Source organism: Anolis sagrei, chromosome 6 (genome assembly GCF_037176765.1).
Source record: "Anolis sagrei isolate rAnoSag1 chromosome 6, rAnoSag1.mat, whole genome shotgun sequence".
Lineage (NCBI taxonomy): Eukaryota > Metazoa > Chordata > Lepidosauria > Squamata > Dactyloidae > Anolis > Anolis sagrei.
In genome coordinates this window covers 71,594,424-71,621,261 of record NC_090026.1, presented here as the reverse complement: position 1 = coordinate 71,621,261, position 26,838 = coordinate 71,594,424, and the positions used below count along the sequence as shown (strand labels likewise).

At 41.3% G+C, this 26,838-nt stretch overlaps 1 protein-coding gene and 1 pseudogene across 1 annotated transcript in view; both read left to right on the top strand.

The window, feature by feature from the left end:
- Positions 1–424: 424 nt before the first annotated feature.
- Positions 425–26,838, top strand: part of BMPER (BMP binding endothelial regulator) — a 207,029-nt gene continuing 180,615 nt past the window's right edge. The window contains exons 1-2 of the mRNA XM_060781627.2: positions 425–717; positions 6,693–6,778. Coding sequence (XP_060637610.2) covers positions 591–717; positions 6,693–6,778 — 213 coding nt within the window. The 5' untranslated portion in view covers positions 425–590. The remainder of the gene's footprint in view (positions 718–6,692; positions 6,779–26,838) is intronic.
- LOC137097464 (U6 spliceosomal RNA) lies at positions 2,212–2,309 on the top strand (annotated as a pseudogene).

The following is a 26,838-nucleotide window of genomic DNA, read 5'->3' as shown; positions in this document are numbered from 1 at the left end:
AGGGCCGCCTCTGATCACAAGGGGCCTATTTTCTTGAAGGGCGGGGGGGGGGGGGGAAGAGGAGGAGGAGGTTGTCAGGGGTAGAAACGCGCGCCAGTCACTTCCAAGCGAAGAGACCAGGCTCTTTCCCCCCTCAGCTGCTTAACCGAAAAGGAAGGGGCCTGAGGCTGTTAGGAATGATGGGAGTTGAAGTCCAAAACACCTGGAGGGAGGAAGTTTGCCCATGCCTGAGAGAGAGGCGAAACGGGAGGCCTTTCCTCCCCTCAGCCGCTCTGAGGGTCGCCATCTGCAGTGACGCCTCAGCGCGGGGCAAGGCACGCGCCCTCTGAGGGGCTGCCGTCGAGGCTCGCGCTGCTCTCCGCGCACGAGGCCGAGTCCCTCCCGCTGTGGTGGCCCCGCCCCTCCTGGCGTCTCCCTCCCTCCTTCTCTCCCTCCCTCCTCGCGCCCAGGAGGGGCCGGTGGGCAGGAGAGCGCCTCAAAGCTCGGCCGGGAGGGCTGGGAGGAACAGCAGCCTTGCCTCGCTTCCTTTTCCCTCTTGCATCTCCTCGACCTCCTCCTCCGTCTCCTAAGCTCCCTGCTTCTAAGGGACGATGCTCTGGCTCTTCCTCCGCAGCTTCCGAGCGCTGCTGCCTTCCTCCTCCTCCTCCTCCTCGGGACTGACTCTCGCCGCCTGGCTCGTGCTGCTGCCCATGCCGTTGGCGTCCTCCATCCTGACAGGTAAAAAGGGAAGGAGGGTGTGTGTGCGCGCGCGCGCGCGCGCGAGTGAGTGAGCGATAGGAATTGTGGCAGGGCTCGCGCGCGCGAGGGGGGGGGAATGTTTGAGAGAGGGGCTCGCGCTCAGCTGGAAGGGCGGGGGGAAAGAGGAGGAGGAGGTTGTCAGGGGCAGATAGGCGCGCGAGCCACTTCCAAGCGAAGAGAGCGTCAGAAAGGGGAGGGAGGGGGAGGACACCCTACCTTAAGGCGCCAGAGTAGGAGGCAGGTAGAGTGTCCTCTTACCTCAGACGCTCTGTGAAGTGTCTGTCATACCCCAAAGGGGACAGCAGCACAGGCTAGTGTTGTGAGGACTGGCCCTGAAGCCTGAGATGGACCTAATACACCAGACTTTGGCAAACAGGCATGTATTACAGGCATGGGCAATACAGGCATGTATTACAGGCATGGGCAAACTTTGGCCCTCCAGGTGTTTTGGACTTCAGCTCCCACAATTCCTAACAGCCTCAAGGCCTTTCCTTTTCCCCCCTCAACTTAAGCGGCTGAGGGGGGAAAAGGAAAGGCCTTGAGGCTGTTAGGAATTGTGGGAGTTGAAGTCCAAAACACCTGGAGGGCCAAAGTTTGCCCATGCCTGTAATGCACTTCTTGATGCGCCAACAAGCCGCACTCACTTGCCCTAGCTAGCTAGCTGTCTATGCGCCTGGACCTGTCTCTCCAAATGACAACCCAGGTAATAATAATAATAATAATTATTATTATTTATTTGATCGGTCATATGACCATTTCAAAATAGAACACGAGTAAAAAACAAGGCAACAAGGTGAAGACAGCAGCCGACCTTCTATTTATAGTCTTATTTTCGTGGTTCTTCTTTCAGGAAATCTGCTCTTTGCTTAATAGCTTTCAGAATAAAAAGGCTTACTCTGATTATGCTGGATCTTTCCTGCCCTTGCAAGAGGGATGTCAGAATATCATTTCTGTTGGGGGACCTGCAGTTGGATAATATTGGATGTAAATATCTGTCTCGCAGTTCAATATATGCTGGACAGTCAATTAAGAAATGTTCAATGTCTTCCACTGTTTGTTCTCCCCAGACACAGAATCTCTCACTTCTTGGGATGTTACAGTAGCGCCCGGTTTGCACCATAGTACCGAGTTGTTCAAACCTAGCCCTAGTATATATTCTTCTTAAGGGTAGTGGAAGTGGAATAGTTAGGTAGTGCTCTAAATGAATATTCCTTTTGTGGGAAGCTAGAAACCTTGTGGCTGAAGACCTACCTATGCTCTCTAGGTCTAGCTGTGCATAGACATCCCTAATGCGCCGCTTGAGCACTTGCCCTGCCACCAGACCCAGAACACCCAGAAATTGCAAAGGCAGACCGAATCCAGCCAGCTCATTATTAAGAGCCACCATCCACGATGACTTCTGGTCATGCTGGACTTGATCCAGTAGACATAGGCGAGGAAGTCTACTGGGATCCATAGAGTTTACTTTTGACTGTGGCAGCACATATACTAAAATTGGAACGATACAGAGAAGATTAGCATGGCCCCTGCACAAGGATGACACGCAAATTCGTGAAGACAACCCAGGTAGATGTGACAGTCAGGAGTGCTTACTATCAGTGTCCACTCCGCCCTTTCCTAGATTTGGAGGACCTGAAGATAGCAGTGCACCGGTAACCTCAAGCGTAGGCTTCTGCAATGTGCTTTACATTGGGCTACCCTTGTATCAAGTTCAGAAACCAACTGGTTCAAAATACGGCAGCCAGATTGGTTACAGCAGTATTTCTTAACCTTCCTAATGCCGCGAACCCTTAATACAGTTCCCCATGTTGTGGTGACCCTCAACCATAACATTATTTTCATTGCTACTTCATAACTGTAATTTGGTACTGTGATGAATTGTAATGTAAATATCTGATATGCAGGGTATATTTTCATTCACTGGACCAAATTTGCCACAAATACCCTATATGCAGGGACGGCTCAACCATTACGCAAAGTAAGCATTTGCAGTATAGTTGATTTTGCCCAGGGGCACTCTTGAGCCACTCTTGGGGAAAAATAGACCTTGATATATGCAAGTTGTAGTTAATGGGATGTATAGTTCACCTACAATCAAAGATCATTCTGAACTCCACCAATGATGGAATTGAACCAAATATGGCACACAGAACTTCCATGACAAACAGAAAATATATATCAGTGATTGGTTGGGGGAGGGGGGAGCCAAAATACTGTTTGCTTACCATTGAAAATTACTTAGGGCCGCCTCTGCCTATATGTCCAAATTTGAACACTGGTGAGGTGGGGTGTGTGTGTGTGTGTTGATTTTGTCACTTGGGAATTGTAGTTGCTAGGATTTATCTGGTGGCACAGTGGGTTAAAGCACTGAGCTGCTGAGCTTGTTGACCAAAAGGTCGCAGGTTCGATTCCGGGGAGCGGCGTGAGCTTCCGCTGTCAGCCCTAACTTCTGCCAACCTAGCAGTTAGAAAACATTCAAATGTGAGTAGATCAATAGGTATCGCTCTGGCAGAAAGGTAACAACGCTCCATGCAGTCATGCCGGCCACATGACCTTGGAGGTGTCTATGGACAATGCCTGCTCTTCGGCTTAGAAATGGAGATGAGCACCACATTCCAGAGTCGAATATGACTGGACTCAATGTCAGGGGACAACCTTTATCTTTACTTACAATCAAAGAGCATTCTGAACTTCACCAAGGATGGATTTGAACCAAACTTGGCACACAGGATTCCCATGACTAGAAGGTTTTGGTGGGAATTGACCTTGAGCTTTGGAGTTGTAGTTCACCTACATCCAGGTAGAGCACTGTGGACTCAAACAATAATGGATCTGGACCAAACTTGGCATGAATACTCAATATGCCCAAATGTGAACACTGGTGGAGTTTGGGAAAAATAGACCTTGTCATTTGGAAGCTGTAATTTCTGGGATTTATAGTACACATTCTGAACCCCACCAACGATAGAATTGGGCCAAATTTCTCACACAGAACCCACATGACAGCAGAGAGATCTTCAACCTTCTCTGCCAATGGGGTTTCAAAGACCATCAGAAATATGTGTTTTCTGATGGTCTTTGGCGACCCCTCTGATACCCCCTCACGAACCCCCCAGGGGTCCCGGCCCCCAGGTTGAGAAATGCTGGGTTATGGGGACACCTTGGAATGAGCATATCACACCTCTCCTAAAGTCACTTCACTGGCTGCCAAATAGTTTCTGGCAAAGTACAAAGTGTTGGTTTTGATCTTTAAACCCTGTATGGTTTGGGTCCTGGTCACCTAAAATATCACCTTCTTCCCCCTCCAATCTTCAGTTTTCTGGGAGGCGTCTGTTCCAACCAGCCAAAACCCAATTCATGACCCTCACCCAAAGGACCTTTTCATTGGCCGTCCCAAGACTATGGAATAACCTGCCAGAAGAACTCCTACAGCTAAACGAGCTGTCGGAATTTAAAAACCACGTAAAAAGACCCATCTTTTCTGGCAGGCCTATTGAGACAGTCTTTAAACAGGAATTTTAAGTGTCCATTGTTTGATCTCTGTTTTGTGTGTTCTAGTATGTATTTTGTAGAGATACATTTTGGTGTGTATCTTTTATGAAGGTATGTTTTAATGTATGTATTTGTAGTGTTTTCGCTGTGTGTATTTTAATTGTTTTTAACCCACCTCAAGCTATAAGGAGAGGTGGGTAAGAAATAAAATAATAATAATAATAATAATAATAATTGCAGTAGCCCAGTTTACCCTGCTGTGATTTCACCCTCTGTTTTCTTGTATTGATTTATTATTTCTCTTCCCCCCCTCACATTTAGTTATTTATTTATTTATGACATTTATATGCTGCCCTTCTTACCCCGAAGGGGACTCAGAGCGGCTTACAAGATATATATACTTATTACAATATATTATATTATTAGCATAGTACAATATCAGTATTAAATATTACTATATTGTACTATACTAATATATTGTAATATTATTAGTAATGCTACAAGTAATATAAACTTTAAAGTGACATTAGAATACACATTAAATTAGAATTTAAATTATAGTTGAAAGCTAAGACCCTTGCACACAGAATATCCCAGAATAGGGCAGTGTGGAAGGGCCCGAAGTCTCTCTCTTGAGACCTTCCAAGGACCCTTCCACACAGTCATATAACCCAGAATATCAAGGCAGAAAAACCCACAATATATGCTTTGAACTGGAATATCTGAGACCACACTGCCATATATCCCAGTTCAAAGCAGATGATGTGGGATTTTATTCAGCTGTTTGGAAGGGGCCTCAGAGTCTGGGAGCTGCCACAGAACAGACCCTTCTCTCCCTTGTTCCTTCCAAAGGAGACTGATAACCTGGACTCAAGTCATAGAGGGCTTTATAGGTCAAAACCAGCACTTTGAATTGCGACTAGAAACTGGCAACCCTTTAGGGCCCTTCCACACAGCCCTATATCCCAGAATATCAAGGCAGAAAATCCCACAATGTCTGCTTTGAATTGGGTTATCTGAGTACCACTCAGATAATGTGGGATTTTCAGCCTTGATATTCTGGGATATGGGGCTGTGTGGAAGGGCCCTTGGTCTCCATCTGGTGCTAAAATTGTATCCGAAACAATTTGGGATTCTCCTAGTATCTTTCAAAGCACTGGGATTGTGGTTAAATTCAGTAATGGCATAGAATTGTATAACAAACCCAAAATGACTATCATAGTCAGTTTCAGGCGATTCAGACTCAATGGAGAACCCAAGGTGCCCCTTTCCACCTGTCATGTTTCTGACAGACACACCTTAGCCCCCCCCCCCCCCCCCCCCCACAGCCCTATATCCCAGAATGTCAAGGCAAAAACATCCCACAATATCTGAGTGTGGACTCAGATAATTCAGTTCAAAGCTGATATTGTGGAATTTTCTGCCTTGATATTCTGGGATATAGGGCAGTGTGGAAGGGCCCTTAGATAGAAAGATGTGCACTGTGAAAAAGAAATAAGGCCAATATCAGATAAAGTGTTTGAATGTGGAAACCCCTGGGGAGGCTTTGCTAGCTGAATTTCTCTGTGCACTCTGACGCTGTTCACAGTCTTGATTTTTCTGTTTCAAACATGCCGGTGAAATGAAAGGCTGGTATTTGGTTCCATTGATTGGATCTAACATACGTTAACAATAGCAGGTTTCTCATTTGCGTCTTGATAGAGATCAGGTCAGGGAGACGGTGTGGAGTGATGCATTGCGTGTTGGACTAGGACTCTGAAGACCAGGGTTTGAATCTATTGGATGACCTTGGGCAAGTCACAATGTCTCAGCCCCAGAGGAAAGCAAGGGCAAACCTTTTCTGAAGAAATCTTGCCAAGAAAGCCCTGTGATAAGTTTACCTTAGGGTCACCATCAGTCAGAACAATAACAACACCAACAACAAAGAGCTCTGGTCCTTATCCAGATTGCTTAAATTTCATTTAACAAGGCATTAGAGAAAAATCAGAGGCATCCCTCTGTGCGGTGACCTAAGTATGGCATGTATAATAAATGTTAAAGATGGTTGTTAACTGACAAAAGCTATTATTTACGCAGCTTAAGGTTTTTATTAATTTGGTGGGAGAGTCAAATAACAAAAAAGTAACAGTTTAATGTTTTAATTGGGTTCAATGTTTTAAGTGATGGTATTTGTGATATGTTAATATCTTGCTGTTCCCTACTTCAGTCCATGGGAAGAGGAGGGTAAGAAATAACAACAGCAGCAGGAATCATAATATGTTTAACAAACCAAATCAATTCCACACAAAACAAAAACAAAGCAGAGTTACAGAAGTCTAGTTTTTGTTTTTCCTACCGGATCTTACTTTTGTGTAAGTATGATGAGGATTGCAGGCCTGTGATGTAGCAGATTTAAGTTGTTAACTGAACACTGTATGCACAAAATGAAGAGGAAAGTATTAATGTTGAAAATTCCCACACAGGCTCTGTCGCAAAATGTGAAAACGAGGGAGAGATTCTGCAGATCCCCTTTATTACAGACAATCCTTGCATAATGTGCATTTGCCTGGTAAGTGTGAATTCCACTGATAAGATCAAACAAGAATGTGTCATGTAATCAAATATCGCTTATCTTTTTCCTTTGTATAGTGAGAGGTTATCTCACTTCTGTACTGGTTGCACACATTTTCAACTCCATAATCTTGGAGTTATATCCTTGACTTCTTAGCTTAGACATAAATCTTTCATCTGACTTTGCCTATGACTTTGTAGGGCTACCTTAATGTTCTTATTTACATGGTATGCATTTGTGATTAAAGGTGTTCCCCTTGCATTGCCTGTGGTGCTAAACCATTATCTGCTAAATGTTTTTCTTGCACATAGAGTTTGTGCTCATGGCAAAGTAGGAAAAAAGAACTGCTTGGTTAGAATCTTTGCTTATAATTTACCCGTCCAAGTTCTAAAAATTGGCATGAAAGCTACAACAGGTCAGTAAGGCAACACGATCCAGGTGGTTTGGAAGCCCAAATCTGCTTTCAAAATGTAGTATAGTCTTCTTTCAAGCTCTGCATTCTTGGCTAGACATATTGTAATAAAAAGACAATGCCAGCACACATGATACTTCTATCAGAAACTTGCTCTGAGGATGACACTGGAGGCTGTTTGTTAGGGAAGTTCAGATTCTCTTTTAGTTAACAATGACTCTGGCTTGTATTTCTCAGCAAAGGAAGTGCCCCCCTTATTGTTGCAGTGGATCTCAATTTCACAGTAGAAACACTTTGCACACCAGACTGTGAGAGTCCCAGAGAAATTATCACTGATAGCCAGAACATCATTTTAAAGGGTTTTAGAAAAACAGTATGTTTTGTATTATAGATACATATGGGAACTGGTAGAAAAAGTCTCTGCATTTGTAGGCTTTGGAAAGTCATGCAATATACTGGATTTTGCAAAAAGCTTTTTGGGCTGAAACACGATGATTTTCCATCTGTCAGGTTCTAGGTTGTTGCTGTCCAAAAAAAATCTAAATTGCTATTATATATATATATATATTTGCTATTAAATTGTTCAGCTTTGCACTTCATCTCTAAGTGAAGGCAGGTGTGTATGATAACTATTTGGAGAGTAATCGAAATCCTTGATCAATGTTATTGATAGCAAATGCAGGGGAGGAAGAGAAAGTGAAGGAAAATGGGTTAGATGAGGAATTGAAACATAATAAATGGTTATTGGTTTTGCATATTCTAAAGACATCTGCAATAAGCTCTTTCTTTCCTCTCCTTCCACTCTCTCTGTGTATGTATGTGCAAGTGAGAGAAAGCTGAAGATAGCACAACTATCTCAGTTGGTGATCTGATAATATTTTTAAAAAATGGTGCTAAAGTAGTGTTAGTGTGCTGTCCATAATATTTGTTACAACATCATATAATAACTCTTTTCCTGTGTAAGTGTTTTTCTGTGCTATAAAAACCTTTCCTTCCTTTTTCATTAAAAAAATCAATCTGGGCAATAAGTTCCCATCAGGAGAACTCTACTAGGCAGTGCAATATTATTTATTATGTGCCTGTGTGCAAGTGTGTATATTTCTCCTTCTGGGCTGCTCCAGCTGCTTTTCTACCTGCCTAAGTCCCATTCAACCCTCTCCTTCCTATGTCTGAGTGTCGATAGTAGACCTTTGGTGTCTATCCTTCCTTGTCCTAGCCTATTCAAGGTCTGTCCCTGTCCAGTATCAATCTGTGTTTGACCTGTTGTATGGCCTTCCTGTACAAAAGGTAAGGTTTCTTGCACTCAAAAATAAATCAAAAGATACCCAATAGATTGTTACAGGTGGGGAGATGAAGGGTGATTGTTTTCCTTGCTAGAAAACTATGAGAAGAATTCTAGTATTCTACAAGTCTCTCTGATTTTCAAGATTATATCTTTACCCTTCCATCTTTCACACCTCTTCTCCAGCCAAGGAAAATTGTCTAGATTTGATTTTGTAGATTTCATGGAGTACTGGATATGATGTTGTTGTTCATTCGTTCAGTCGTCTCCGACTCTTCGTGACCTCATGGACCAGCCCACGCCAGAGCTCCCTGTCAGCCGTCACCACCCCCAGCTCCTTCAAGGTCAGTCCAGACACTTCAAGGATGCCATCCATCCATCTTGCCCTTGGTCGGCCCCTCTTCCTTTTGCCTTCCACTTTCCCCAGCATAATTGTCTTCTCTAGGCTTTCCTGTCTCCTCATGATGTGGCCAAAGTACTTCAACTTTGTCGCTAGTATCCTTCCTTCCAATGAGCAGTCGGGCTTTATTTCCTGGAGGATGGACTGGTTGGATCTTCTCGCAGTCCAAGGCACTCTCAGAACTTTCCTCCAACACCACAGCTCAAAAGCATCGATCTTCCTTCGCTCAGCCTTCCCTAAGGTCCAGCTCTCACATCCGTAGGTTACCACAGGGAATACCATGGCTTTGACTAGGTGGATCTTTGTTGCCAGTCTGGATATGATATGGTACACATATTAGTCATTATTACTCAGTAGAAAACATCTACCCATTTAAACACTTGAATCAACAATTGAAAAGCAGGCAGATAAAAACAGTTGGTCATCTACAACCACAGGACTGTACAATATAATAAAAAATAACAAAAAGTGTTTTGTGCTCTCAGAAATGGTGCAACATTTTTGTCATTTCTTAATCCACCATAACACATTTGTTAGTCTCTGAGGTGCCATAAGCTTCCTGAGATTGGATGCTCACAAATGCCTTTTGGAAAGCATTACTTTCAAAGATATGTACCAAAGCTCCATATAAATTTCAGTTCCCCTCTGAACAGTTTCTGTCCTTGTCCTGCAATATTTGGTTCAACTCTATAAATTTTGATGATGATAATAATGTTTATTTATACCCTACTTTGTCTTTCCACAAAGGTGACTCAAAGTGGCTTAATTGTGACCGTATGTACATTCAGGCTACAGTCCTATTGAATCTTATCTGGCAGTATTTTATCATGAACTTGGTATGCCTCATTTCTCAGTAATTGCATATAGGACTGTACTTTAGTTATTTATCTTTTAAAAATCATACAAAGTTAATAAAAATTTAAACCCTATTTTTAGAACAAGAACTTGGTATTTCATTATAACATTTTATATGCACAGAATGGGATAATAGTCCCCAATATGGGCAAAAATTAGATTGTAATGAATTAACCCTACCCATACTAGATATTAAAGGCATTTTCACATTATTAAATTTAAATCACCTTTGAGCTTACTTGAACTGTTTATTTATGTTAACATTTGACCCATGTTAATGCAAACCAAAAAATAAAATAAAAGCTTGTTACGATGTGCGTATGAGTCTTCCTGCGGATCCAAGGTTTTATATTAGTATTACCCATAGAGACTGAAGCAGGAATCTTTTAAAGCAAAATGTGTGGTAACAGCTTCCATGGTAGACCTACTAGATTTAAAACTACTCACCACATCCTCTAGATCAGTGGTTTTCAACCTGTGGGTCCCCAGGAATTTTGGCCTACAATTCCCAGAAATCCCAGCCAGTTTACCAGCTGTTAGGATTTCTGAGAGTTGAATCCAAAACATCTGGGGACCCACAGGTTGAAAACCACTGCTCTAGATCAAGTGTGAGTATCTGTCGAAGGCATTGGACTGCTACAACCAGGAGTCCTAGAAAAGCTGTACTCCTTGCAACACACCTCTGCTAAGCCATTTTTAAAAAAAAGAAAACGCCTCAAAACGCCCTCTAGGAGGAATGGATACATTCTTACCAAATTTTTGTCTCCCCAAAGATTTTTTGGGAGTCATAAAGTGTTCTTTAGAAAACTGATTTTTTTTTGAACCTCGGGAATTCTGAGGTAACAAAAATGGCCCTTAGACCCTGGGCATCCCAGTTTGCCCGCCTCTGGTTGAGACTAGAATATACCTGCGCATGGCAACTTAACATAGCTAAAAGTGTGGGAAACATTTACTAGGAAAGGTCATTGGCTGAAATTCTTTGTTAAGCTGCAGGTAGTCCATCATTCCAAAATGTCAAATGTTTTGGCTGTGAATGTGCTTTTAATGAAAAATAAATTTATGCTGGCAAAACTTTGTTTTACTTTTTTTAAAAGCCAGGAATTGCTTAAAACAACTTGGCTGGTGTTGACTTTTCTCTGTAGAAAATGATTGTGTGAATTGTATTGTATGTCTCTCCTGCTGAAGGGCAGGAAGTGTATATTTGTACAATCCTTTCCATATGAACTTTTGTAAGGGCAGTGATTTGTACTTTAATAGTACTTTCCATCCATGCACTTCAGGCTACTCTACAAACATTAGTGAATTTAGTCTCATGTGAACTCTGTGTTGAACAAGGAACTAAAGGTAAAGATGGATGTTATTTATCTGATCTCATACAAGATGGAAAATAGAGTACTTATTGCATGTCTGGATACTTGTGAATACACACATTATTCTCCTCTTCGTCTGCTAGATCATAGGAGAACTGAGTGCAGTATGCAGGTTTAAATCTGGGGGTTTGTGAAACCAGATTTCTCTAGTGAGGCCTTCTTTCCTTCATATAAATGTATAACACCAAAACTACTTTGCCTCTGGTTTATGCTATGTAAACTGTCGTTATTACCCCTTTAAAAGATGTTTTAATTAACAAAGTTTTGTGTTGCAACAAAATGGGAATGCAGAGCCTAAATGTCTTGCTGCTGAAAAACAATGAACCTGTTGGAGCTCAGCCTGTGATTGTGTTTCAGGATCAGGGTGCTTTGGATGTGGGGAATGATGTCAATGAGTTTCAAGATGGCAATGGTTTGGGCAATGATATTGATGCAGAGAATGACAAGGAGATCCCTGTTCAAAGTGTAGTTTCCCATGAGAATGTCCCTGAAGGGGTGGGGATGATGGTGTGCTCCCTGAATTGCTACCAGAGAGTTTCCATGATTTGGATCTTGAAAACAGCTCGGCACCAGGTGCAGAAATCAATGAGCAAATAGATAGACGGAAGGAGATTAGTCAAAACAGAGAAGCTGAACAGTGGCTTCAGCGTTCTGCCGGGCTCCAAGATAAAAAGATAAGAGATTCCAAACTAAAGCGAAACCAATTTCTGAGTGCTTGGAACATAGCTAACGAGGAGATATGTAGTCAGATGAAGTACAGGATATGTAGTCAGATGAAGCATCATTTGGAATCAAGTCAAGATCTCGTCCTTGTTTCATGGAAGCCTAGCTTGGAAGATTCATGTTTAAGTGCCTTTTGTTTCATGATTTTGATTCTTGGATTTTGTATTCATGCCTTGGATTCATGTTTCCTGGTTTCTTGGGTTTTATTAGAGAACTTTTGGCTTTGTTTTATGGACTTTGCTGGACTATTTTCCCTGGACTACTTTGTTCCTGTTTATCTTCTTCCCTAATTGGATTTACCTATTTCTTTAAAGTGCTTTTTACTTTACTGCTTTTTAATTATCTTCAATAAAAGGATTGTTTTTTCCTACTCAACAGTATGTGTTTAAAGTCAGAGGGCTTTTCCTGTTCTGGCGTGCAACAGAACCAATGTTGAATTGCTAAAATTCTGACAGTCATGTAATTCAACCCATTGTTTAGGTCCCATAGTTCAATCTTTAAAGACAAAAAGGTATTGTAGAAACTTTTGAAATCCAGCTGCCCCATTAGTTGTTTCTCTGGTCTCTGTTGATTGTACATATTTGTCTTTAAGTCACCTGTCCAGTTAGAACACCAAGAAATCCATGAATTTCATTGGGTTTCTTAGGCAAGGGATGCTCAGAGAGGTTTTTGCCAGTTCCTCTGAAATATAGTTTCTACAACACCTGGTATTCCTTCGTGAGTTCCAATCCAAGTACTAACCAGGGAAGACCCTGCTTAGCTTCCAAGATCAGATTGGATTTGGTGTGTTCATGATAGGTTGCCTTCTGTTAAAATAGGACACTTCTTGAATGCTTATACAGACTTCAACTCTATTCCTGATGAAACCTACTTAACTGAGTTCAAATTGACTTGGCTCTATTTCCAATACCTACTTGATTACACTTGACCAAGCAGCATAATATTTTTCTATATATTAGTTATAAGGCTTAACTGATGGTATCTGACTTTGGACATAGAGCCTACTGTTCAGTGGCTTCTCAACAATTTTTAGCTTCGCTTCACATGTAGTTCTGGCACTGTGTGAGTTATTGGCTTTATCCATTGGTGTGATTCAATATTAATGTGGCCAGAATTTGAACATACCAATAAGTGACTGTTGAAATTGCAGACACGTAGGGTTGACAATCGGAAAGCAACTATTAACAGGTGTGTGGTCTAAGTTTAATTTAGCCATGTTTCTCTGTAAAATTAACACATTGTCCACATTCAAAAATTAAATGAAGTCTTTATGAACGGTCCACATACAAAAACCAAGATTTTTTTGGCATCTTGTTCAGAATATATAAAAGAAAAAGCTCCTGCAGTGGTCAGGAGTACTGTTGCACAGTTTATGCTTGTGCTCCAACTGTGCCTGTTCCTGGAGATGCCTGATTTGGCCATAACGACATATACTCTGGTTAAATTATGTTTAGATCACTGTAATGTGCTTTACATGTGGCTGCCTTTAAAGACTGTTCATCAACTTTATTTGGTATACAACTAGAGTGCCAATGGGCTGGTTATAGGGGTCATAGCACTTCCCTGGCTACCCAGAGGGTTTCTGAGTAGAATTCAGAGTTCCAGTTCTGCCTTATGAAATCTGATGCGCTTTGGGTCCAGGCTACCAGACAGACCACTCTTCACAAATGAACCTACACAAACACTCAGATCCACAGGAGAGGGCTAGGTCTCATTCCCCCACCTTTATAGGTATGGGTGGTGGAAGCATGAGAGAGGGCATCCTCAGTCGTTGCTCCTGGACTTTGGAACTCCCTGCTTAAAGAAACTAGAATGACTCCCTTCTTGCTGTCCCTCTGTTGGCAGGTAAATACTGTTTTTACTCTTTTAAAAGTGAAGATTTTTTTCAAGAAAGGAAAGCATGGATGTGAAAAGGACCTGAAACTTTTGAGGAAGTACTCTATTCCACTGTAGTCTTTTTTGCATTTTAAGTTGCAGTGCAAATATACTTCACAGTAATGTACAGCAAGCCTTCCATTTTCATGGGGGTTAGGAACATAAAACCCTTTCATAAGTTGAAATACCACAAGTAACCCCCTATTGTTCCCTGATGTTTTCTCCTGAGAGATCACCTCTCTGGAAATCTCTAGGTCTTCCAGGGCAACTCTGTGTTCAAATTCCTCTGGAAATTGACCATAGGATCACCCTGGAGGACCTAGAGTGCCTCCACATGTGCCCCTAAATAAAATGCTGGTCTGGAGTAGCAATACTTCAGGCACACATTTCATCTTTGTCTCACAGTTCCAACTGTTTAGCCAGGCCTTGGCTGGTTTGGCGCTGCTGCACAGCCACCTTATTGACTGTCCCTGTCACCATTGCTGGGTGGCTACAGGGCTCTGGAAGAGTCCCTGACCATTGGCAAACACCTATGCTCAACACAGCTTTCCATCCTATCAGGGAGAAGGGTGATGGGAGAGTAGCACAGGCCTGATCTGTCCCTCCTTTCCCTGTGCCGCTTAGTGCAGGGAAAAGAGGAAGGAAGTGAAAGTTGTGTGGATAGTTGCCCCATTCGAATTAGAGATCAACAGGCTGTCCACATTAACCCTGAAGTGCAGGGTTACTCTGAGCATTCAAACTCTAGAGCAGGTCTGCACAATCTGTGGCCCTCCAGCTGTTTTGGCCAACTCTCAAAATTCCTGGCCATTGGACAAGCTGGCTAGGGCTTCTGGGAGTTGGAGGCCAAAATAGCTGGAGGGCGACAGGTTGTGCAGGCCTGCTCTACAGCATCCTCCAACTTCGCAAAACCCAGGATAAAATTAATATTTGGACGGGCATCCAGGCGTGATCTTTGATCCAGATTGAGATTTTGGGTCAGTGTAAGCAACCTCATAGAGATTCCTATAGATAACATATTGATAACATCTGTGAATAATCAAATCCACAAAAGTTAAATCCACAAATGTGGAGAGCCAACTATACTGCAGTGATACTGCTGCTGAAATTCATCATATCTAAAGCCAGTCTTAGAAAATTGAGAACTAGTTAAGTCAGATCTCTTTAAAAGAACACAACTTAAGCAAATGAAAAGTCCGAGAACTGTGTCTTTAGACTTTGTGTCCTAAATATAATTGTTACTCACAACAAGAATAGAGCCATTGAAGCTCCTGTGTTGATTCACCATTCAATTTTTTATTTAATGAGCCTACTCTAGTGGGGGCCAAGCAAAACTATTCCAGACATATATTTCAGGTGGTGAAATTTGGAGAGACTTTGTGTTAGTTTGAATAAAAAGCTTCATAGCAATGTAGGCTTAGATAGACCATCCATTAGGACATTTGAATGTAGACTATTGCTGATTCATTCATTTGGATACCTTACATTTTGACTGTAACATTAAGTAACAATGTTACACAAAGACAACATTACAAACAGGTTCATTTTACTGGAGTTTTCCCTCTTGCAGAATCAATTCCCACATTCAGCTATTCAACTATTAATCATCAAGTGTATACACATGCACACACATTAATACATACATACATACATACACATACAAATGTGCATATAATGTAAATATATATAAATCAGTCCTCATACTTGTTTTTAAGAAATGTTTGGAATGCTTGAAATGCTTGGAAAAGGTTTCATGGTACAGTATCATTGAATATGAAGGGAAACTTAGTAGGAGCATGATTTGTATGGAAGTTCTGTGATAACAGGAAAGGGATATAGCAGAGGGTATATATTAATATAAACTTTGGAATAAGCACAATAAACTACCATGGTTAGTTGGGTTCCTGTAAGACTGAAAATAGTTCTGTTATATACTGTTGTATTTCATGCAAAGTATGCCATGCTTTAATATTATTTTTAAAAAGGCATAAAATTGTCATGATGTGGAAGAAAAAGGTGTAATAAGATACTTTACATACTTACAACATTAAAAACATTTGAGAACTTTCCGCAAAATCAGCCTAGTCTGAAGTAAAAAAAATGGTTTTTTAAGTGTTAGGATATGATTATGAGGGCTGCAGCCTGGGTGGTAGTGGGAAGAACCATATAATTTCATTGCATGTGTCATTGTCAACATAAAAACATACCAGATGGCAGCTGGGATCTAAGAATAACCTTCCAAAAAGCTGCCTTTGAATTTTAGTTTTTAGAACAAAGACAGAGGGGTAAAACAAGCATGCTACTTCCACTGAATGTTTGGTAGTTAGAGTCCTACATTCATTTAAACTAGTTGAGCATTGGTCTCCTTGAAATGGCATAAAAGGTGTGTTCGTATTTCTGATTGTTTTTTTCTAAAATATATTTTCATCTTTTTTACTGTGCTTTTCTGGGATATTACTTGGTTTAAACCTTTTTTTTTTAAACTGAGGGCCCTCCCTCCCATAAAGGTCTAAAACCCATGATGGGTTTCAGATTAACCAGCGATGTCCAAATGACACCTCAGGTTAATCCGTATTAATCCAGAGTAAACCAGGATTTCCTGAGTTACTCTGGATTAAAAAATGGCTGAAACGATCCGGACCTTACTGCAGGTGTTCTTTTCAGGTGTTGGGCCTGTGGAGATTGACTTTTTGGGACCACCTTCCATGATCCCGGGGACATGGAAGGTGGTCCCAAATCTCCATTGCCACCCAAATTCTTCTGACTTTAAGAGCTGGAAGGAGCAGGATGGCAGCTCCACCCTCCCTTCCTAGCCCCCCCCCCCATTTCCCCGGAAAAACAGGGGAAATGGGGTGAGGGGGGTGCGACTGACTATATGCCCTCCTGGGTTGACCTCTTTTTGACCCAGGAGGGCATGTAGCCACCCACCTCAAAATCCTGGCATTTGGGGCTTCTGTGTGGCCTCAATCCTGAGAAGAACTGGAATTTAAAATCGAAGTTCCTCTTGAGATTATAGCTCTTCTGAAAGGGCCCTGAGCTATCATTGGATTATTTTTATACCTTTTTAATGAATAAGGCTGTGTGGAAGGGTCCTAAGAGTCACCTTGTATCATGTTTAGAGGAAGAGTGGGATATTAATTACTTAATTAGTCGATTAATTAAATATTGCAGAATGAGCAAATGTTTTCCTATTGATATGGCTCAATCCATCTGTATATTTTGATGGCACATTTCAAACAAACTTAAATCAGAACTCCTGTTATTATAGTTGGTAAAGGATTTTCATAAGAATAAATCAGGTGACAGAGAGCAGAGGATAAGGAAAAGAGGAAGCAATGCATCCGAACCAGCAGCTCCTTTGGATGGTTAGAGTGAATGCATGAAGGAACAGAGGAAAAACCTTATTTCGAAATTATAAGAAGCCTGATAATTTCATTCCATGGGAAGGCATAACTCTCAGTTTGGTAAACTGATGTTGAACTTGCACTGTTTCAATCACAGGAAATACCATAATTGATATTAGATAAATAAATACCTCTACGTTAAAAACTAAATGCCAAAGGTAAGAACTGATAGAAGGAGGGAGTTTGCCCATTTGAGTCCTCCAATGCTATGTGGTCTAAAGTAATATAGCAGCTGAATACAGATTTGTAACCTCAGTGAAAAGTAGTATTTAATTAACTTTCAAACACAGAAGATCTGGCATTACTGTCACATCTGCTTACCATCAATAGGCGTATAGTTTCTAGGTCGAGGGGAGTCATAGCACCTCTTTATTCTGCATTGGTCAGATCTCACCTGGAATGCTATGTCTACTCAGGCACTGCAGTGAAGGATATTTACAAGCTGGAATGTGTCCAGAGAAGGGCATATACAATGAACAAAGGTTTTGAAACCAAGTCCTATGAGGAGAGGCTTAGGGAGCTGGTTATGGTTTGCTTGGAGATAAGAGATTGAAAGGGGACATGATAATCTTGTTTAAATACTTGAAATGATGTTACATTGAGGAAGGGGCGAGTTTGTTTTATGCAGGACATGGAGCAATGGATTCAAAGTGCAAGGAAAAAGTTTCCATCCAAACATTAGGATGGTGGTAAGAGCTGTTCGGCAGTGGAACATGCTGCCTTGGAGCATGGTGGAGCCTTCTTGGAGGTCTTTCAGCAGAGGCTGGATGGCCATCTGTCTAGAGTGCATTTATTGTATTTCCTGATGGCAGGGAGTTGGACTGAATGAACCTTGCTGTCTCTTCCAACCGTATGACTCTATTCTATTTTAGAAAGTTATTCATTGTGATTTTTCATTTTTCAGTTCTCAAAATAAAACAGTTTTTTAATTGAACCAGGACGTTGGGGTATGGAGATAAGTTTTTATTTCTGCTTGTTTGTTTGTTTACCTTGCACATTCTTCTGTAGTTCCATAGAGAAGCACACATGGAAAAAATGCTGAGGAAAGCCAGAGAACCTTGACAAATGACATCCATACCAATTTCCACTCTCTCCACCCCCACAGTTTTAAGCCTGCCAAGTATACCTGAGCAGCGGTAATTGTAGTTCCCAACCTTTTATCACCTAAATGTAGAACAGAAGGAAACCAATGTGAGCCAAAAAGTGTAACCTGGCATTGGAAACATGAGAGAAGTTAGGAGACAGGCACTCAGGAAACAAGAAATCGGAGCTTTGCTTGGCATGAGTTTTATTCAGCATGAAACATCATTCTGTAGTTTAAATTTCCATTTCTATATCCAAATGTGCCATATAGAATTTGACCTTGAAGTTATAAAACGTATGTGAAACTCTGCATTAGAAGAACTTGTGTTCTTGCAGCTCTGTAGAGCTGAGGTATAATGAAGGAAATCTTGTATTCCTCAAACTTGATGTCAAATAAGAATAATCATCGCCTACTGAACTCCCCCCCCCCCCAATTATCTATATATTCTTAAATGCTGTAGGTATTAGTAACACCTGCAAGGGAAATTGTTTTCTTTTTCACAAAACTGTATTTGTGAGTGATACCCAGTCTGGACTGAAAGCAACTGTATGGCATATGTCTTTGGTGAAAATGGCAATGTTTTAATACATCAGGATCCAATTTTTGCTGTGTCAGGATATAATGTAGGCCAGATGAAATTTTGTGGCATAGTGCATATTAAAATAAAATCATCAAACAGTATTTTTATTTTCCTTTAATTCAATACAATTTCAAGATACATCATCCAAATGCAACTCACTGAATTGAATCTTCTCTCAGTTTAATTGCCTTCTTAACTATAAGGAATAATAAATTTTCTTCTTTCTCCTCCATAGTAATTATGAGTAATCTTCACTTCCCTTACGCTGAAGTCTAGTAAATACATCTTAGAGTAGAAGCATTAACATATGTGGGTTATTTTACATGCTTTAAATGTACAAAATGTACTTGAAACAGAAACGACATATAGGGTAGAAGGGCACTGAAAGCATGCCTTTATATTACCTGATTTACCAATGCATAAATGACTAACTTTGTGATCTTTTGGTTCCTGGGTCTCTCCAACCTCAGATGAGCACATCCAGTTTCAGATTGTTGTTCCCTGTCCTTACACAAGGGCTGTCAGAGTAAAATCTTTTCACAATTTGAGAGATGAAAAGTGGTCAAATGAGGGGAATATTGGTAGAAGGGAGAGACTGGAAGCTTGGGACATGCAGTGTCCAAAGCGCTTGTTGTCTTCTGTTATGATTCTAACATTGAAGATTATTTCGATTGGCCCTCCTGCTTTTTATAACACTAATAAGAACAGCAACAACCATAAGAGCAAAAGGAGTAGTGTTTGCTGCTCCTCCCTTCCTTCAACACTGCTGGTGAAAATTTAGCAGGATTTTGGAAAGCCCAAAGGCGTTTGATTGGGCAATAAAGATTCAATGTAGTAGGAGAACAGTAATGGTTAAATGAATGCATAAATGAGTACACCAGAAATGCAAAATGGTACCTAACACTTTATTAATGAGAGTGGTTTCCTGCAGTACTATAAGCATGATTCTCAACTTACTGGGTCTTTGTACTGAAGTCGTCGTTGGAAATGGCTCCTAGTTGCACTGCACGTACTACTAGATGTGATACACAGACAGTAATTTTCTGTAGAAGCATAGAATTATAGAGTAGGAAGAGACCACATGGGTCATCTAGTACTGCCTTGCAGTAGCTTCAGTCCTTTCTCGAGGGTCGGTCCCAGAAGGTGTTACTGGGTGACTCCTGTTCGGCCCCACAACCATTGTTGTGTGGAGTCCCACAGGGTTCAATTCTGTCCCCAATGTTGTTTAACATCTACATGAAGCCACTGGGGGAGATCATCCAGAGTTTCGGAATGTGGTGTTATCTCTATGCAGATGATGTCCAAATCTGTCACTCCTTCTCACCTGTCACCAAGGAGGCTGTCCAGACCTTGAACCAGTGCTTGGCCGCTGTATCGGACTGGATGAGAGCTAACAAATTGAAACTGAATCCAGACAAGACAGAGGTCCTACTGGTCAGTCGCAAGGCCGAACAGGTTACAGCCTGTGTTGGATGAGGTTACACTCCCTCTGAAGACGCAGGTTCGCAGCTTTGGAGTGATCCTGGACTCATCGCTGAGCCTGGAACCCCAGGTCTCGGTGGTGGCCGGGAGAGCTTTTGCACAATTAAAACTTGTGCGCCAGTTGCACCCGTACCTTGGGAAGTCTGATCTGGCCACAGTGGTCTACGCTCTTGTTACATCCCGAATAGATTACTGCAACGCGATCTACATGAGTTTGCCTTTGAAAACTGTTCAGAAACTTCAGTTAGTCCAACGGGCGGTAGCTAGATTAATCACCGGAGCCTCATACAGGGAGCATACCACTCCTCTGTTATGTCAGCTCCACTGGCTGCCGATCCAGTTCCGAGCACAATTCAAAGTGCTGGTTTTGACCTATAAAACCCTAAACGGTTCCGGCCCAGCGTGACTGTCCGGACGTATCTCCTTCTATGTCCCACCTCGGAGTTTAAGATCTTCAGGGGGAGGCCCTGCTCTTGGCCCCACCTCTATCACAAGTGAGGCTGGTGGGGACGAGGGACAGGGCCTTCTCGGTGGTGGCCCCTCACCTGTGGAATTCACTCCCTGGGGAAATTAGGTCATCAACATCCCTCCTCTCCTTCAGAAGGAAGCTGAAAACATGGATATGGGACCAGGCCTTTGGGTAATCTGGCAGACTGACAAGATAATGACGGCCAGAAATTGAAAAGGACTATGGTAATGCTGAATGGACTTACAGATATCAGAACTCGGTGAACGTTGGCCACTAGATTGGCTTTTAATTGTTATTGTTTTAATTGACTGTTTTAACTATTGTGGTTATTGCTGTTATGTAATTTATCTGTTGAATTGTTGGCATCGAATTGTGCCAGTTGTAAGCTGCCCTGAGTCCCCCCTCGGGGGTTGAGAAGGGCGGGGTAGAAGTGCCCAAAATAAATAAATAATAAAATATTTATTTATTTATACAACTCCCTGCCATGTAGGAAAAGCACAATCAAAGTACCTCTGACAGATGTCCATCCAGGCTCTGTTTAAAAGCCTCCAAAGAACGGGCTTCCACCATACTCCTAGGTAGTAAATTCCACTATTGAACATCTCTTATAGTCGGGAAATTCTTCCTAAAGTTCAGGTGGAATCTTCTTTCCTGTAATTTGAACTCATTGCTCCATGTCCTAGTCTCCGGGGTAGCAGAAACCATGCCTGCTCTCTTTTTCTTGTGAGAGCCTTTGAGACATTTAAACATGGTGATCGTGTGTCCTCTCAACCTCCTCTTTTCCAGGCGAAACATAGCAGGCTCTTTAAGATGCTCCTCATAGGGCATGGTCTCCAAGCCTTTGATCATCTTATTTGCCTTCCTCTGGACATGTTCCAGCTTGTCAATATATCCCTTAAACTGTGGTGCAATTAAATTGTGGGTACAGTATTCCAGCTGAGGTCTGACCAAAGCAGAATAGAGGGGCAGCATTACTTCCCTTAATCTAGATACTATACTCTTTTTGATACAGCCCCAAACCCCAAATTATGAGCAGTACATCTCACATTGAATCTGTCACAGTGAGAGATAATGCAGGATGTGGAAGACTGGATTGCCTACAGATTTTGATTTCCTTTGCTATAATGGAATTAATTGTAGGATTCTTATGAGCTTAAACTAGAACCAGTTGGAAAGAGTCAAGAGCTTTACTTGGAAATAATTAAGGCCCCAGAAATCTGAATGACAAAAATGCGTAGTTACTATAAATAAATAATTAAAATTGCAAAGCATAACCTACAAAATGCTATAATTAAATGGGAAAATGTAATATAGATTGCAAATGCCTCTGGAATATCTCTATTTTATATATAAAATAGGTCATGGTCTGTGCTATCCATATACATATAGAGCCAATAAGTGTAGTGTTGTTAAAAAGAAAGTTCAATATCCAAATTCAGTTTTAAAAGCACACTGTTACCTGTGCAAAATCCTTTATAAGCTTTCAAGTTTCTTCTACTGAGTTGCTAATAGACGTTTTAAATATTACGATCTTGTAATTCAGTTGCAGGATATCTGGTGTTCTGCAGAATTTGCTATATAAAAACAGTCATTTTTCCTAAAATGAGGGGACCCCCTTATTTTTAGTTCCCTATAATGTTTAATATTGAATTTTTGAGGTGGATACTTTAAAGAATTCATTGTTAAACCTGAAAGAGCATTATAAAATAAAAGTAACTTTCTGTTAAGTGTTTTCCTTGCCAAGATTCCTGAAACTGCCTTTCTCTCTTTATATGTATTATGATATCATTGTGCTAGCGATGCTTCTACTTCTCTTTTGTTTAAGAACATAAGAGTACCTGATGGATCAGAAATCTATCTAGCTGAACATTGCATTGTAAAAAAAAAAGTCACCCCTCACATGTTTTCCTTTTTCATCAGCTTAGTTCCCCCCCCCCCCCCATGTAAGTGGAAATATCACAAACTGCCAATTTTTTCATACTACACAGGAAGCCCAGAAAAGGGCCCTTCAATTATTAGGACTTGAAAGTCTCGAGGAGGGTGATGAAGGAGTGGGAAGGTGCCTTGGATATGAGCCAAATTTATGTTGCGTCCAAGCCTATGGTTCCTTGCATATGTAAATCTGAAATTGTTTCCCTATCTGCAAAGGCAGATTATTTCTGAGAAGTCATTGGCCTTAACTCGCAGGCCATTTTTTTTAATCGTGTAAGAAGCGACTTGAGAAACTGCAAGTCGCTTCTAGTGTGAGAGAATTGGTCGTCTGCAGAGATGTTGCCTAGGGAACACCCGGATGTGTTACCATCCTGTGGGAGACTTCTCTCATGTCCCTCATGGGAAGCTGGGGCTGACAGATGGGATCTCACCCTGTCTCTCAGATTCAAACTGCTGACCTTCAGGTCAGCAGTTCAGCCAGCACAAAGGTTTAGAAATTCCATTTTCTATACTTATAAAAATTGAGTTTTAAAATGTTGGGAATTATTATTGGAATATCACCAACCTCAATCTAGAATTCCACCATTATGGAAAGGATATCCAATTTGGGATTCCATCAATGGAACGTAGAAAATATCTTTATATTGAATTGGACTATTTATCCATTTAGTTCAGGGGTACACAATCTGTGATGCTCTTCACATTTTTCTATTGGATAAACAGTGAATGAACATGTACTGCTCCTCTCATCTACATGTCTCAATGAAGCCACCTGATCCCAATGCTTTGTTCTGAGTTGATGCTGTCCTCTGCACCCACAGCAACATCTGCCAAGATTCCAAAAACGTTTGGATACTGATCTGTATTGTTCTGTGATTGTTGGAAGGCTTAGAAAATCTTTTTCTCTTCAGATTTCAGAAGGAATGAGATTGTAGCAGCTAAACTCACAGCTGACCTTCTGCCCCTCAAATACCACAAAGATCTAAGCTGCACCATGAAGAGGATTATTGGCACAAAGTTTTTACAAAACCTTTAAGGCATTTAGCAATAGCAAATTGTGCATACATCGTTGCATATTCTTCTTATTCTGCTCACTTTTGAAAGTTGCTAGAGAATTCCTACTTTTTCATATTCTATTTTGAATGTAAACTGGAGTTGTACATTTCTGTTCAAATGAATATGGCATTTCAAACAGAAATAACATCTGTAGCTGGCTTTCATCCTGTGTGGATTTTTTCAGCCATGCATAATCCCGTTTCCTGGCATTTGAGGAAGATTAGTTGGATTAGCAAGATACTATCCGCTGTCACTACTTATGGAAAAGTAACTCCCTAGCAAAGATCATAATGCCACTTGATATATCACACAGCTTTTATAGCTATCACTAGGTATAATTACTAGGGACAATTCTGACCCAGGTTGCATTTCAAGCCTCACTGGGCCCCTTCCAGGATTGTATAAATTTCTGGTGGTTGACACCGGCCCTGCCGATGTCTTTTACGATGTCCCACTGGTGACCAGAAGTCACTTAGCTAAAATGATAGATTAGTTGTACATGTAGTTTTTTCACTCTGCCACTTCATGTGTGATGTCAGCCTTGCTCACTTGCAAGTATTTTTGTTACATCCAACAGAGCCAGTGGACGGAGGAACGTGACAAAGAAAAGCACACAATCTGAATTGCTTATAGTCAACAATTGTTCAGGATAATAAACTTTCCTCTTTCCTGAATGTACTTGGACACAGAAAGTGATCATCTTTCCCAAAGTGATTCCTAATTTGTAAGGTTAAGATTTTCAAATACCTACTATTTTTACAGACCTATAATGCAAGGAATTTATCACCACAAGTAAATCCATTACAAAATTGTTCATGTGAATTATTGTTCACTAGCCGGGAATGTGCGATATATTGAGAAATCAACCTCAAATATGTTCTTCTTCTAGCATGGAAACCTGGCAATTTTCTACTTGTATAGCTCTAGAACTGCTGTGGACCAAGCAAAATGGTTTTATGGTTACGACTTTTGGTAGTGCGTAGGTGGGAGGGATCCTGTAGCATCTAGAAAGATTATGCCATCATCCATCACCACTGATTGTAATATCATAGATTCTGATGCAACTGAAGTGCTACAACAGGTTTTAGAAGACCACAGATTCCTTAGCACTGCTGTGAAGGCAGTCAGCAGAGGCAGCCGGGGTAGGGGAGGTAAAGGAAATGGATGTTTAACAAATGGCTGCAAATTTGGATGGAGGAAGCGGAAATACAGTCTACACCTTTCCATTGTACCAATTTTGTCTTGTTGGTTTACTTACTTAGGCGATCCCTCGTTGTCCGAGTAGGATAATCCTCCTATGGATCTCCCAGTCCTCAAACACTCTCTGCTTCATTCAGAAAAATGCTGCACTTCCAGAGCTCAGCATTGGACTGGGAGCTCAGATGGTGTTGTATTTCAGTGTCGATGTTGACTTTGGTGGAGAGGTGGCTGCTAAGGTAGCGGAAATGGTCAACATTTTCTAATGTTATGCCATTAATCTGTATCTTTGGTATTGGAGAGGGATTGGCTGGTGACTGCTGGAAGAGGACTTTAGTTTTCTCAATGTTCAATGACAGGCTGAGCTTCTCGTATGCTTCTGCGAAGGTGTTTAGAGTGTCTTGTAGGTCTTCTTCTGAATGGGCACAGACGACATTGTCATCAGCTCACTGGAGTTCTATAACAGATGTTGTTGTAGCCTTGGTTTTGGCTTTCATCCATACATCTTGAAATATTATTACTTTCTACATAATATAGATGCTTGAATGTATGTGGAATAACTATGTACAAATTTGGGGTTTTCTGGGCACAACTGAAGAACTTGAGAAGTTTGTGGTTGGGTCAACATCCCTCCAAATGAAAACAGTCTCCAACCATGTGTAAATAGCTATTGTAAAGCAATCTAGCTCAAACCTTTTCATTTGTTTTTTAATCAACCCTTCTTATCTCTTATTGCCTATACTGACCACATAATCAGGGTCAGAGTTATCATGTAGGACAAGATATTGTAAGTGGACCCATTTCCTTGATATTTATTACTGTTCCCTCTGTTCCTACTGCCCACAGTCTAGTCACCACCCTCTCTCAAATTCCTACTGCCGATTGCCCCATGAACCCCTCTATAATGGACAACTATCAGCCAGCCTTCTCTTTCTGAGCAAGGTTTTTGAAGTATGTGGTGGTCTCCCAACTCCAAGGATTTCTGGATGAAATGGATTATCTAGATCCATTTTCATCTGGTTTCAGGCCTGGCTATGGAACAGAGACAACTTTGGTCGCCTATGCAGAGAGCTAGACGGGGGAGTGTGTCCCTCTGGATTCACAAGACATGTGGCATTGCAGATCATTCATTAGTAGGTCAATTAGTTTCTCTCTTACAGTTGGCTGGGAGAATATTATTAATTGTGATTTTACTTCATTTGGGTAGCTGGATTATTTTAAATAATGCTTAACATAGATATGAAATATCAATTTTATCCAATCCCAGTATATATATGCACAGAGCTGCTGCCAATATTAAAGAAAACAAAAAAGTGCCCCTTATGTGGTACTGATATAGGTCAGAGTTACTCACCAAATGGAAATGGGGCTAACTTCTGCCACTTCTGTACACCAGGAAATAAACCAATTTCCTTTCTTAGTGGACTAAAGTGACTGAAATCTAGTTGTGTTTCTGTCTGTGGATGTAGCCAGATTTTAGTTGTTTCACTCTGCAGTGGAAAGAGACCAGCCTCTGTCTTGGAGGGGAGAGGTGTATGGCTCCACACAACTGGGGTTCCCTCCAGATTTGGCACCCAGGAAGGGGGCTGCTTTTGAGCCTCATCGAAGTCAAACTGCACCCCATATCTATTCAGCTACTCTTCCCTCTGCAGGATTGCAGGTGAGGGTATTATGACTGTATATTGCACATTTTCCAACTTTCAGTGACATACTGGCTGCTGGAGTAATTTTCCAGATATGTGGAAATCATATTACTCAAAAGATAATATGGAACAGATCCTTTGTGTAATGCAAATGTGTATTGTCCAGAATATTGAAGTTAGAGTGTTGCAATGGGTGCTTTGATGGATGATCTCTCTTGTGACAGAGGAGGAATATTAGACTACCCTATGGCCACTTGAATGCTGTCCTGGGACCATGACCTTGGAGTCTAATAAAA